Genomic DNA, 12,832 nt, shown 5'->3' with positions numbered 1-12,832 from the left:
GACGTGCGCAACGCCCTCTCTCGCCGCGTTGGGTTCGCGCTGAGCAACAGTCGGTTCGCTCGCAAGAACAGGTGGGGGCGCTCGCATCGCGCTCTCTCTCCACGGTCGGTTCGCGCTTAAACCACATATGTCGTTCGTGCGCGCTCCGGTCGCTAACATCTGTGGCGTGATCGTGACGTCAACATCACGCGTTCGTGTGGTGGCGCGATTTCGGCGCTATAACACTCTCTCGCGAGGGGCATTGGATTGGATTCGATTGGATTGGTTTGGCTTGGCTTGGATTGGATTGGATTGGTTTGGATTTGGATTGGATTGGATTGGATTAAAGTGGATTGTGCTTGATTGTGTTGCGTCATAGCCGCGCCACGTTGCGTCATAGCCGCTCCACGTTGTGTCATAGCCGCGGCAGGGGGTTCACGGCACGCTTCACGTTTCACCATCGACTTCATCGACAATGTCTACGCTGGAAGACAACAATTACAACAACAACAACAACCAATACGTAATCCATACGACTTGCAGGCGCGCCCCCCGCGGAAATGCTCTGCATTTGATCGTGCCCCTCGCGAGGGGGATGTTTGTTTTTCTACAATGTTGACAAGTATGAACATTCACACCGGACTTTTATAAAACGTCTAGATTTGGCTGTGAGTGCTATGTAAGACTATTTGCAGCCACCCCATTTGCATAGGGTTGATTTGCCCTGCAAGCCGGCTGAACATCCCAAGCGTTGTAGTCCCAGACAAGGGCCGAACGCCAGTCCGGGCAATCGCTTGTACCTCTTTTACCGGTGCGTGCCCGGCGCCACTTAGGCACACGAAGGCACATGGTGACTTCAACAGCTACGCTGGACGCTCAAATCTGCCGCCGGACCCTTTCTCCCCGGCAATACGGCAACGTATCATGAAGGCCGGGGACCCCGCTAGATGAACAAGGGTCAGGGGCCTCTCGCAAGAAGAAAGGCAGCTTTCCAGAGGTGAATTACCCTTTCAAGGCTCCGCATTCCACTAGGGACGCCTGTACCCATTATAGAAACCGGTGGGTGCCCGGCGGTACGTGTATTCGAACCCGTTACCTCTCGCATACGAGGCGAGTGATGTGCCTCTGAACCATCGGTGCGGTTTGACCATCGCTTTGTCGTGAACGCTGACGATCAAAGGCCTTCCCTGAGGCTCTACGTCACTGAGAAGTGAAGAGACGACTCCGAGGGCCAACAACTGGATCATGAGGTAGATGCAAGGAAAACCATAACCCCCAGAGGGGCGTGGGAGGCGCACAAAATCTCTCGCTAAACGCTCGGTGCTTCAACCCCCCAAAAAGAAAAAAAATAGTCGCTGTATACTTTGTGTGTAACAGGGTTTGGAGACAGCATAATCCTCGAGACGAAGAAGAATTTAGCAAGAAAAGGCACTTAATCAGATTTGATTTCTCTGGGAAAGAGAAGTTGAAAGACCTAGCCCGGGCGAGATTCTTTTGAATGTCATCCACTAGCTCGGGCCACATACCTTGTGTTTCACATGTCTTGTGAAACACCATCTCGGGTGAATTTGCCGCCGAGAATCTTCACGTCCCAAACTATTTTTAAGTTATGATTTGGGGCGAGTGTTGAATTTCTCAGAGGGAGGACAGTACATTTTGTGACATTTAACTCGGCGCCTGAAACGCGGGCATAACACTCGAAGTCACCTAAAGCAGCCGTGAGGTCATCTGTGTCCCGAATAATAATAGTAACTTCATCTGCGCACGCCGACACTTTCACGGAGCCTTGTCGGAACAAGGGAAGACCCCTTATTTTGGGGTTGTCGACTAGTTTTCTGATAAAGGGGTCTAGACATAAGACAAAAACCAGCTGTGGCAAGGGACATCCCTGTCTGACGCTTCTATGAATTGCAATCGCACCCTTTACCACAGCACCAATGACCACATCACGAGATAAATTATCATACAACTCCGGGGGAACCTCGCACTGCAGCACGTGCGAGTGGGAAGGGGGGTGTGAAGCGGATTTTCAAAAATGTGTTGTAATCAGGAAAAACAGAGAAAAAATAACTCGCGAAATCATAGAAGCAGATATGATAGATCGCTTAAAAGCAAACTGCGTAAGCACGCCTTCTGTATCATTGTCCGAAAAAGAAATTTGTTTTTACGAGATGTGTAAACGTGCGCATGCGCGATACTTCCTTGTGGTGAGAGCAAGTGTATAAAAGGGGTTCTTTCCGAAATACATTCTGTTGAAAGTTCGCGCTTGTGCTTGTGTATTCTCTCTTCGTCCTCGTCTTGTTAGCGCGTTTTATCTCATTATGTGTCACCAACAGGCCCAAACCTCGTCCCTCTTGAAGTTCAGAAGGAAGCCCATATGCCTGAAATATGGCAAGCAGGTATGGATGGTTGACCCTATCAAATGCCTGTTTTTGGTCCAAAAAGACTCACAGGTCGGCCATACCAGTTTGATGCGTTTAGGCTAGTATGTCCCGAGTTAGGCTAAGTGCCAAATAATATTCCTGTACGAGACCGAACCAACCTGTTGGAGCGCGAGGAGGTCCGACAAAAAGAGCTGTAATTCAGGACACCAAAAGGGAAGTTCAGATATTGTATTCCGCATTCACAGCGGTTATTGTTGTGTAGGATCTCGGGAGAGAGGGGTCTTTCCCTTCTTTCAAAAGTAAGGTTAGACGGCCTCTTTTGAACGAGTTTGTAAGCCGCTGATATATATATATATATATATATATATATATATATATATATATATATATATATATATATATATATATATATATATACAGAAAGAAATGCGGGCAGTCTACAACGCCAAAGAAGGCATAGGGGTATGGTTGGACTATATATTTTTTTTACCGTTAGTGAAATTATATATATTTTTTTCATATTCATTGAAGCGAGAAAGAAAGAAAGAAAGAAAAACACGCGCCCAGAGTGGGGACCGAACCCACTCTGGGCGCGTGTTTTTCTTTCTTTCTTTCTTTCTCGCTTCAATTAATATGAAAAAAATATATATAATTTCACTAACGGTAAAAAAAATATATAGTCCAACCATACCCCTATGCCTTCTTTGGCGTTGTAGACTGCCCGCATTTATTTCTGTATTTCCTAACGAGCCCTTCATTTCCTATATATATATATATATATATATATATATATATATATATATATATATATATATATATATATATATATATATATATATATATATATATATGTTAGGATTGAATAATTATTTCATTAAGAAAGACCTTAATACTGCCAAGCAGCGCTTATAGAATTCTTTTGGTAAACCTACCGGACCAACCGCTGATTCGGTTTTCATTTCTCGTGAAATGTCGTATAGCTCAGAAAAGGATACGTCCTTCAGTATTTGCGATTTTATGTGTTCTGGAACGTGATGTATGGAAATTGAAGCATAACGTAGCTGATTTTATAACTGATGGGTCTGTGGAGATGCTGTTATACGGGCAGCGCGCGCATTCTGTAATGTTTGGAGTTTCACGGTTCCGCAAAAATCTCTGAATTTGTAAGCTACTGTTGCAAGCACCATGGACATTGTAGGCAACCAATGCCCGCATTAATCCATTCAGTTGGCGGTTGTACCGCTTCCTAAGGGCGCCAAGATATTCAAGATACTCATTCAAGGCGTTAGATCTCCATTGTATCTAACTATCCGGATACGCTTGAGCGACTTGCTAAGCTCAGCTGTGTCACGAACGTTCTTTTTGTTGTTTGCCATTTATTTGAGCTGAATGCATTCATATGAATTTTAAACTGTCCCACTGCTGTATGTTAACCACGATCGGTAGTGCAGAAGAAATCTCTGTTTTAATGACAGTAATGCTAAGTCATCTTGCAGTATTCTAGTATCGAGATTCCAGTGTGGGGCGTCATCAAGTCTTCCGCTACTTGTAAACAGGGACCGCAGGACTGGGTAAAGGTCGGAAATTTAACCGGCCGTACTAGGGCATGGATTTTCTTCTATGTTTGACACAGTGGTGATTAGCTCAGGATTTATATATAATCTGTCTAGTCTGGGCATTGAGGAGCCGCGCTTCCACGTGGGGGAGAAAGTATTTCCAAAATGTAGCAGCTCCAGGTGAAAGTCTTGCACTAGTAACCCCAGTGCGCGTGCGTTCCACATCGGTCGTCCCTGACACGGACCGCGTACATCACGCATACTGTCGAGTACGCAGTTAAAACCCCCCAAAGAATTGTGGGGTGTCGCTCGAAAATATAGACCCCTGGCAACAAATAAGTTGTTTGTGGCTGTAACGCGTGTAGCAGCACATACGTTGACGATTTTAAAGCGGGCACCAGAAAGAGAAAATTTCAAGACTAGCAATGTTCCCTCACTATCTTACGACCGAAAACTGGAGCAAGGAATGATGGTGTTGAATATCAATACGCCCAGCCACAGCAGTTGTTAGACTCCAAAGAAAAATAAGACACGATAATAAAGTTCTGCTGAAACGTTTTGACGTCATCATTTGAAAAAAAAAAGTTCACTTCGTGGAGGACGACCAGATCTACAAATTTTTTTCTGCAGACTGAATCGACTCTCTTTGTTCGTCACTGTTTTTAAACCCTTGGGCATTTAGAGTTAATATTCGTAGCATAAGGAAAAAAAAGAGAACACCAGTGCGTACTGCACTAGCCATTACAAAAAATAAGGGAGCTTCAACAAACGCTCCCAAACGTCACGCGGGCCTGGAACGGGGTGGTTGGGTCAACACCAATACCAGGCGCAGCCATCACAAAAGACAATAAAAATAGGAAAATATATCCAGTGGAAAGGCACGCGAGTGTGGAACGCAGCAGCAAGGGGGCAGACAGGAGCCGTGCGCAGCGTGTAGCGCTGTCACGTGACATCGGGAGAAAAAAAGCAGCTGGAGGGAGCCCACAATGCCAGCCAATGCTAGTACAAAACCCAACATAAACAGAAGCAAAGAGAGAAGCGTCAATGGGCTTTCGCGTCGGCATTCGAAGGAGCTTCTGCCGTTTCCCCCACCAGTGAGAGTACCACGAGCGAGAATGACGGGGACATCAGGCAAATAAAGATAATAAAGACAGAGAAGGCCATTGGTGCTAGTCTGATTGATGCTGAGTGTTAAGTTCGGGCCCCTCACTTAATAATTGAAACCGCCCGGCAACTACATATCTTTCGCTGGGGTTTACCTGAATGGTGTTTGTTTTCACGCCGGCCGAGCGGACTTGGCGTCGTAGGGAGAAACCGCGGAGGAGTTTGTTATTTGCCGCGTTTTTGTGTCCACCCGATGAGCTGGCCCGGAGACGACACATACAAACGCATCGGTCACTCCACTATAGCTGAAAGTGATGTACCCTTTCGAAAAAAGATTTCCTTGTGAGAATCCCCGAAGCGGACGGGAGCTGAAGGTCGATCAAGGGCTCAAACATTGGGTCAGAGTTAAGAAGAGGTCACCAGACGTTCTGTCTGTGATAGTTGCACTGCTCATAGGTACTGGGCGAAGTTTCAGTTCGTCACGCGTCTGAGCCTGGCGACTCGGCGGCTGGGGTGCGTGAATGGGTTAGGCGACCAGGCTTTGTTAGGCGCTCCACGTGTTAACAAAGGAAAGGAATTCTGGCGGCGCGGAGCACAAACATAGGCGTGCACGGTATGACAATACCTTAAAGGGGCTCTTAAAGTGCCCCTTACCTTAAAGTGCGCAATCGATTTTGATTGATTTGATTGTAGGGTTTAACGTTGCAACGCAACGTTTAACGCGCCAACGCAACGCAACGCGCCAACGTAGTGGAGGGCTCCGGACTAATTTTGACCACCTGGGGATCTTTTACGTGCGCCGAAATCTCGTACACACGGGCGTTTTTGCTTTTCGCCTCCATCAGAAAAGCGGCCGCCGCGGCCGGTTAAGTACGCAATCGTTGCAGTACTATCCAAAGAACGTCCTGCCGCAAAGGTGGTTTAAAAGCGTTCAGTATGAGCCGAGTTATCGTTCATTAACAAGGGTCCGCAACAAGGCCTAGCGCATTTCCTCTTTCACCGCCCTCCAAAGCACTGTGGAAGCGGAAACGTCACCGACCAGGCGCAAGACCACCTACAGAAACAGGGTCGGTTCGAGAAACGCGCAGCCATTGGCTCCGCTCGGCAGTACGTCACGCTTCTTTTTTAGCAGACGACGGCCAAGCTAGGCCTACTACATCCGCTACCGCTCAGCGGGGTCGGTCGGTGGCCGGCCCGCATCGAACGGCTCCTCGCGCCGGCGGTGCCCGCGTCGGCGGAAACGAGCGGAAACAAGCGTTTGAAGACAAGATATGGGGCTTCCATACGCAACATGCTCGCTAACGACAGTAATTGAAGATTGCCAACGACGACTACAGAGGCTCGTTAGTGTTTCGGCATGCGGCGCTGCAGCGGTGAACTCGTCCCACCGAGGTCTGGGAAAAGGATCAGCATCGCCGCAGTTATCCAGACAATACTGCTTTGCGAGGCCGCGACGACGATGATCCGCGCGCAATCTTTCACTGCACTATCACCCCCTTTGCCGTATTCGCAAACTGATTTTCAGCAATAGTCCCGCTCTGGCGGGCGGTGACAAGTTTTAGCTGCTGCGGTGCATGCCGTATCGCGCGTACACCGCACAATGGGCTCCTTATCAACCGTGCTGGCAGATGCTTGCCGCGGTCGCGCGTGTAACGGGTTTTGTGCCCGCAGAGATGCTCCGTGTTTTTAATCGTTATTCATACATTGTAAACGACGCGCTATATGTACAAACTCAGCTAAGCTCGTGTAACGGATGGCGACGATCAACATTCGTCCGTGCCGCCGGTGCAGGGGCGCTGCGTGCAACCGCGTTTCCGCCAGAGCTGGGAATGCTGATTGGCTACAACATTTAACGGGGCCCACCAATTGTGGAGCTGTACGGTTGAGAGCTTCGTGCGTCACACTGGTGCGTCACAAGCATGTCAGAGCGCGGCAGTGTGGCGGCAAGGAAGCGGTAGGCGTGCAAGGAATAAAGAAAGCATCTTTGTTGCGTGTTTGTGCGGCCCCTGCTTTACCCAGAGGTGTAATATTTGGTATACATTGTCGTAAACGGGTACTCTAGCGATTGCGTGATTTAAATGGCGACCTTCAGAAGCCTATTTAGGGACCCTTTAAGACGTGTCGTGCGAGAGCCGATTCCCGGAGTTGGGTCTGATTTTAGTTAGTTGGTTTTCATTTCTGTTAGGTTTGTGTTTCGAGGAATACCTTTGGGTTTCTGTATGAGGGTGAGATAGGTGAGTCACGTGGCTATTTTGTACCCCCCCCCCCCCCGCTTTGTTTTTCACGGTGGCCAATCAGTGGCCTAATGTGGTGTATTGAATGAGCCATCCTCACCCCCAAGTTGTGACGTCTCGTTTGTGGGCGGGGTTTTGTTGGTAAAACCGAGGAGTTTGATGTTTTGGGGGGTTGAACAGAGACAGATCGAGAGAGCAGAGAGAGGAGAGGGGAGCGGCGAGCTCCCGCTCGACGCGGGCCTTGCCCGACCTCTTGTTTGAGATCACGAGTCATGAGTTGTAAATACGTAATGTTAATAAAGTGTACATATTGTACATTTTGAGTTTATTTGGAGTAGACCGTCGTCGGCTACGTGCCGTAGGCCAACGAGTCAGCGAGTCGTCGTCTCATCGGATCAGCGATCATCGACGTCAGCGACCGATCCAACATACCTTTGAAAGTTAACTCTGAGGTTTAACGCACCGACGTTACATGGGCGATGAGGTGCAACGTAGTGGAAGGCTCCGGATTAACGTTGACCACCTGGGGTTGTATAACGTGTTCCGAAATCTCGAGCACACCTGAGTTTTCGCTTTTCCCCTCCGCCAGAAAAACGGTACTCTAATTTCACAAATCCGGGCCAGGGCTAGGGGTAGGCAGGCGCAACTTCTTATTTGTGTCTGCTACGCCGTCCGAGTCGGTTGATGACGATGGCACGCGTTGGTTTTCCACACGTCAGGTGTCCATCAAGTCCGCAACCTGGTTGATCGGGTTGACCAGACGCGGACCTTCAACTTTCGTTGCACAAGCAGGTTCGTTCGAGTTCGGTAGGTTGGCAGGGAGCCCAGCGTCGTCCTGGTGTGAGGGCGGGCCAGGGAATCCGGCCGCCTTCGCGTAACGACGATAGGGTTTGGGCACCTTTCGGCGGACGGGCTTGGCGTCTTCGTTGATGAAGGAGGCGCGATGTCCGCGGTTGTTGCGGGCACCTCCGGGCTTGGCCGCAGGAACACGGGCAGGATCTGCTAGCTGGGACGAAGGGAACTGCCTACCAGAATCCGCTGAGCCGTTTTATTCCGTGTCGATTTCTGTAGAGCTGGGTGCGAAAGGGACGCTTCGTTGGATGAAGAGCATGAGCTGTCCGCCGTCGCTTCGTTGGGATGATAGCAAGCTCTTCGGATGATGACGAGTCCTTCGCAGGCGTCGGCTTGGTTGTCATATGTTCCATCAGTGTCTCGTCGAGGGTTCGCGTGGCCGGCCAATTTCCAACATTGGAAGACGAAGCGGTACAAGGGATGTCGTCTGGTGAAGTCTGTCGCCGGGCCGAAGTAACCTGCGGAATATCGTTGGTGTTTCGAGAGAGTTCGGGGAATTTATTTGCTGTGTCCTCATAAGAACGACGTCGTAGGCAGTCCGCCGTGGCGTGGTCTCCGAGGCAGCTGCGACATGCGGCCGGGAATCTGCCGAACTTTTGTCCGAAAGTCTCGAACCAAGGACACCATGGCGTCTTGCAGTCGGAGTGGTTGTGGCCCTCTCGTTCATTCCGCGAGCACACTCTCTTCACGCCCCGGTACTCGCACTGTACCTTGTGTCATCGTACGACAGGAAATTTGGGACGGGAGATTTAATCTCGATCGATGCGGAGAGGCGCATGCCGTTCTCAATGCGTGGTCGACCGAATTTAAGCTCGGGTAGTGAACGCTAAGCACCCTTCCATAGGGTGAAAGGGCTGCGCTCAGGCCTTGGTCGGTTATGTACCATTGTAAACGATACAGGGTGACGTAGTCTATCTAAGGACGGATACAAGTAACGCCGCGCAAAATGCCATTCACGACGATGACACCACGCTCGTTGAGGGTTTTAGCACAGCAGCGGACGAAATCGCGGCCTCCGCGTCTTCATGCCTCATCAGCGCTAGAAGCCGTTGAGGCCGTTGGACCCACAACGTCTTCGACTGCATCACTGATTTCGTCAACAGGAGCATTCACGGTGGCATCAAGTATTGAGCCTTGGGTACTGGCGGTCGGTATTTTGCGGCACCGGGTTGGGTAGAGGCGACCTTGGACGGTGAGACGAGGGCGACGAGCACTCAGATGGCGGAGAGGGGGAGGTGGCTACCCAACGCAAACCAGAGAGTCGCCCCACAGAAAAACGTAGTAGGCTCACTCAATGGACAGGCGGCAAAAAAGCTTGTCCCTCGATTCAGCTTACCGGCAAACAGTTACGAGGATATCTGAACAAGCGGTTTATATAAGCAGAACCATTGGAAGCTCCTGGAAGTGTTTGCGTTGGTCATACATCTCCCCATTATATAGCGCAAAGAAAACTGAAGGTATATTTGAGGCAAGATAGGCGTGCTGGGTTAGTTTTTAAGATAGTAAGCAAAAAAAAGTGGCCACCGAAGAAAAAACGGCGCGTTTAAACAGCGCAGAAAGGCTCCAGCATGGGCGAGAGCCAAACAAGCACACAAAAAACCGTAGAGCAGCTCTAGGCAGAACAAGAAATAAAGGATAAAGAAAAGGATGGGGGCTGTCCCAGGACAAGGTGCGCGAGCACTGCAAAGGCGGGAAAATTAAATTGCATTGAACAAACATCTGTTCGAGTCATCGAAGAGGAGTGAGACAGAGAGGGGCAGAACATGAAGGGTGGTAGCAAAGAGCGAAGAACGGTGCTACAGCCTCTATGGCGAAGCACTGCTCTGCACTTGTGACAGCTTTCACGTAGAGTGGAACTGATTATTTTTTTGCAGAGCTGGAGTACAGTACATTTTGTTGACCTCTGGGAGAAATGTCATTACGTCACTAGGTAACATTTGGTTTTGAGTCCTGCAGCTTGCCTTTGCAAAATCGGTATTGTAAGTTTATTATACCCGGTAGTACACCAGTCTGCTTGCATTGTTCCGGGCCGGCTACCACGTTTTAAAAGGTGGAAAATTAGGCAACAGGGTAAACAGTTGCGTTAAACCTTGCTGATTCTGCGCTGTATGATTGCTAGACAACCAGCAGACGTGTTTGAACGCAATTATGGGCTAGTTTCATTACAAAACGAACCCGAATTCCAAATTCGGAAAACTTGGATAAAAAAGCTCCAAGACGGGGCCAGCACGGCATTCGAGTAATATTTATTCGGAGGGGAGATTCCGTAAGAAAAATTTGATTATCATGTCTTTCCCGAAATGCAAGCATAATATTCTTGCATTGCCCAATAACAACAAATGATCGATCCCATTTCGGGATGAAATCGTGTGTTAGACCAGATTTTTCGAATCGGCCTGAATGGTCACGTACCTCGCGGCATAGCAGTTCACATGGTGGTCTTAGGAGCGCGGCGGGAGTGGACGATCACGCCACTGACTGCGTTTTTTTTATGCGCGCTTTATTTCGGCAGTCACCCACATGACTGCTATAACCCCACTGCATTAAAACTACAATGACGAAGAATATTAATTTTTAAGGGCTACTTGAAAGGGCAGCCCGTCAGCGTTAGAAAGGCATTAGCTGGCAAGTGATATGCATACTCTGGTGAGCCTCCTGCTCCGTTGTAGTGCCAAGTGAAGTTTGTAGCAAGATCCTTGTAGTCGACTTCCCCATAATTTGCTGTCACGCACTTCTGGTCAGTGCGTTCGACGTTGCTGTATATCGCGACAGCTCCGTTCTTGAATATGCAAATCCCCTGCAAGTGGAAACAGGAATAAAAAATTAAACAGGATCGCCCTCACTGCATTAGATGGGAATGCCCACGAGGGCGGCAGTCATAGCATTTAGCGCAACAAAAATTAATCATGGACGGTGTGGACCACCTGACTGCGATTCGCATACCAGCGAACCGCGAGCACCCCTATTTTCCACAAGAAAACCTTCGCGACCCCAGTCCCCCATATTAGTAGCAAGTACATGTCCCTTCACCGTTTACGCATGCGCAGTGCTGGAAACAGCGAGCATAGTGCCATAAATCTCCTTTTGATGCCCTTAGCACGCGCAAACGGTTAACTGAAAAAAGTGAACGTTAAAACTTAAATGTTAACGTTAGAAAGTTTCAGTATAGCGTTTCAGCTGTGGCGTTAACGTTTGCGCACCGCAATCGCGAACGGATAGTGCCTCGTTACGCGACGGTTAGCGTGCCCGCTAACGCTATGGGCGCGCTAAAGTGGTGATTTCCGCTATACTAAAACTCTGTTAAAACGATAACGTTAACTGCAAAACGTTAACTCGGTGAACAGTAGACATTGGAGAAGGCATCGCCGAACCGGGCTCCTTCGCCTACGTCACGTAGTGGTAGTGTGGTGGATGAGCGGCCAGAAAAAGTTGTTCCCTTGGTGTTACGAGAAAAAAGCCGAAGCGAAAGTTTATTGCACAAGAGAGGTGATCAGCGACGATACAGGAACATCGCCCTTACAGCCGCGCGACAGCGGGATCGGATGCTCGAAATCGAATGAATTATGCGCTCGGAGGACGCGCGTAATTATGCGCTCGGAGGACGGTCAAACAGCGCTCCTAGCTCTCTTGCACGCTGGCCGATCACAATACAGAAACACACAAACAGTCTTTCCCCAGTTCGTGAGGGCAGGCAGTAGCGGCGCACGTTGAGCCTTACAGAGGGGGGATAGGAGATTTCGGCGAGCGGCATCCACTGGCAGATTAAAGTATGTACGAGCCGAACAGTTGGGTTGGATTTTGCGACTGCCTCTGCTTCAGTCATCGCTGGCGGGGCCAGCGCGGCGGGAGCCCGTATCAACAAGTTCGATGAAGGCAGGCTTTCCGCAAAGCACAGGAGCTTCGCTCACTACACCACCTTGCAGCACGTGCGTACAGGGTAGCGGCACGCTCAATCGGAACAGCTTCTCCCCCGGGGAGTCCAGATCCCGATGGACAAGCAACCATTGTTCCGTATTGAAGAGATGTGCTTGACAGACGCAAGACTCCAGGCCTGGGCCGAACAAGAGTGCGCTGGAGCTTTACCGCCTCGGTCACTGGACGAAAAGTTGTTCCTCGTGAACGTCTCTACCTGGCTTGGTCATGGAAGCAACAGAACACCGGAAACACAACCACATCGCCGGCGAGTGCGAATATAATTCAACACTAACTTTACCAGGATTTTAGTTGTGGCAAAAAGCGGGATTAACAAACTACGCTAGTTAGATTTCAGCCCAGCAGTACTTTATACAAGCACACAAATATGAAAGGGAAATACTGCGCTTCAATGGAAATGTTCTGCACAAAAAGAAAGGTAATCCTAACGGCCAAAACCTGCTTCAGGAAAAAAAAAAAAGCAATCGATAAAGTCAGGTGTCTACAGGCCACTTCTCACGTTGAGAGCTGGAACTTCAGCCCTCGACAATGCCATGAGCTTTCCCCTTTTCTTCAAAGAGCTTTCCTCTTTTCTTCAATGCCTTCAAAGAATGGGCGCCCCTAAGGGCCGCCCGTTCTTTGAAGGCTGCTGCGGCGGCGTGTGAGGACACCGGTCATTATCCGAAACGCATCTAGAGCTAATGAAGATGACTGCCCTAATTTCCCCCGCTCCAGCAAGGCGCGCGCATCTGTTTTCCTCTGAGACCTCCCGCAACGCGAGAGTGGGGCGCTGCCGCTCGGTATGCTCACA

The 12,832-nt window shown here is 49.4% G+C and overlaps 1 protein-coding gene across 1 annotated transcript in view; it reads right to left on the bottom strand.

The window, feature by feature from the left end:
• Positions 1-12,832, bottom strand: part of LOC144178301 (uncharacterized) — a 59,676-nt gene that overhangs the window by 15,253 nt on the left and 31,591 nt on the right. The window contains exon 2 of the mRNA XM_077706046.1: positions 10,752-10,906. Within this exon, the coding sequence (XP_077562172.1) occupies positions 10,752-10,906 (155 nt within the window). The remainder of the gene's footprint in view (positions 1-10,751; positions 10,907-12,832) is intronic.

This window comes from Haemaphysalis longicornis, unplaced genomic scaffold (genome assembly GCF_048455015.1).
Source record: "Haemaphysalis longicornis isolate Haplotype H1 unplaced genomic scaffold, Haemaphysalis longicornis Haplotype H1 scaffold_1, whole genome shotgun sequence".
In the NCBI taxonomy this organism is placed as follows: Eukaryota; Metazoa; Arthropoda; class Arachnida; order Ixodida; family Ixodidae; genus Haemaphysalis; species Haemaphysalis longicornis.
This window is presented reverse-complemented; position numbering and strand designations above follow the sequence as displayed.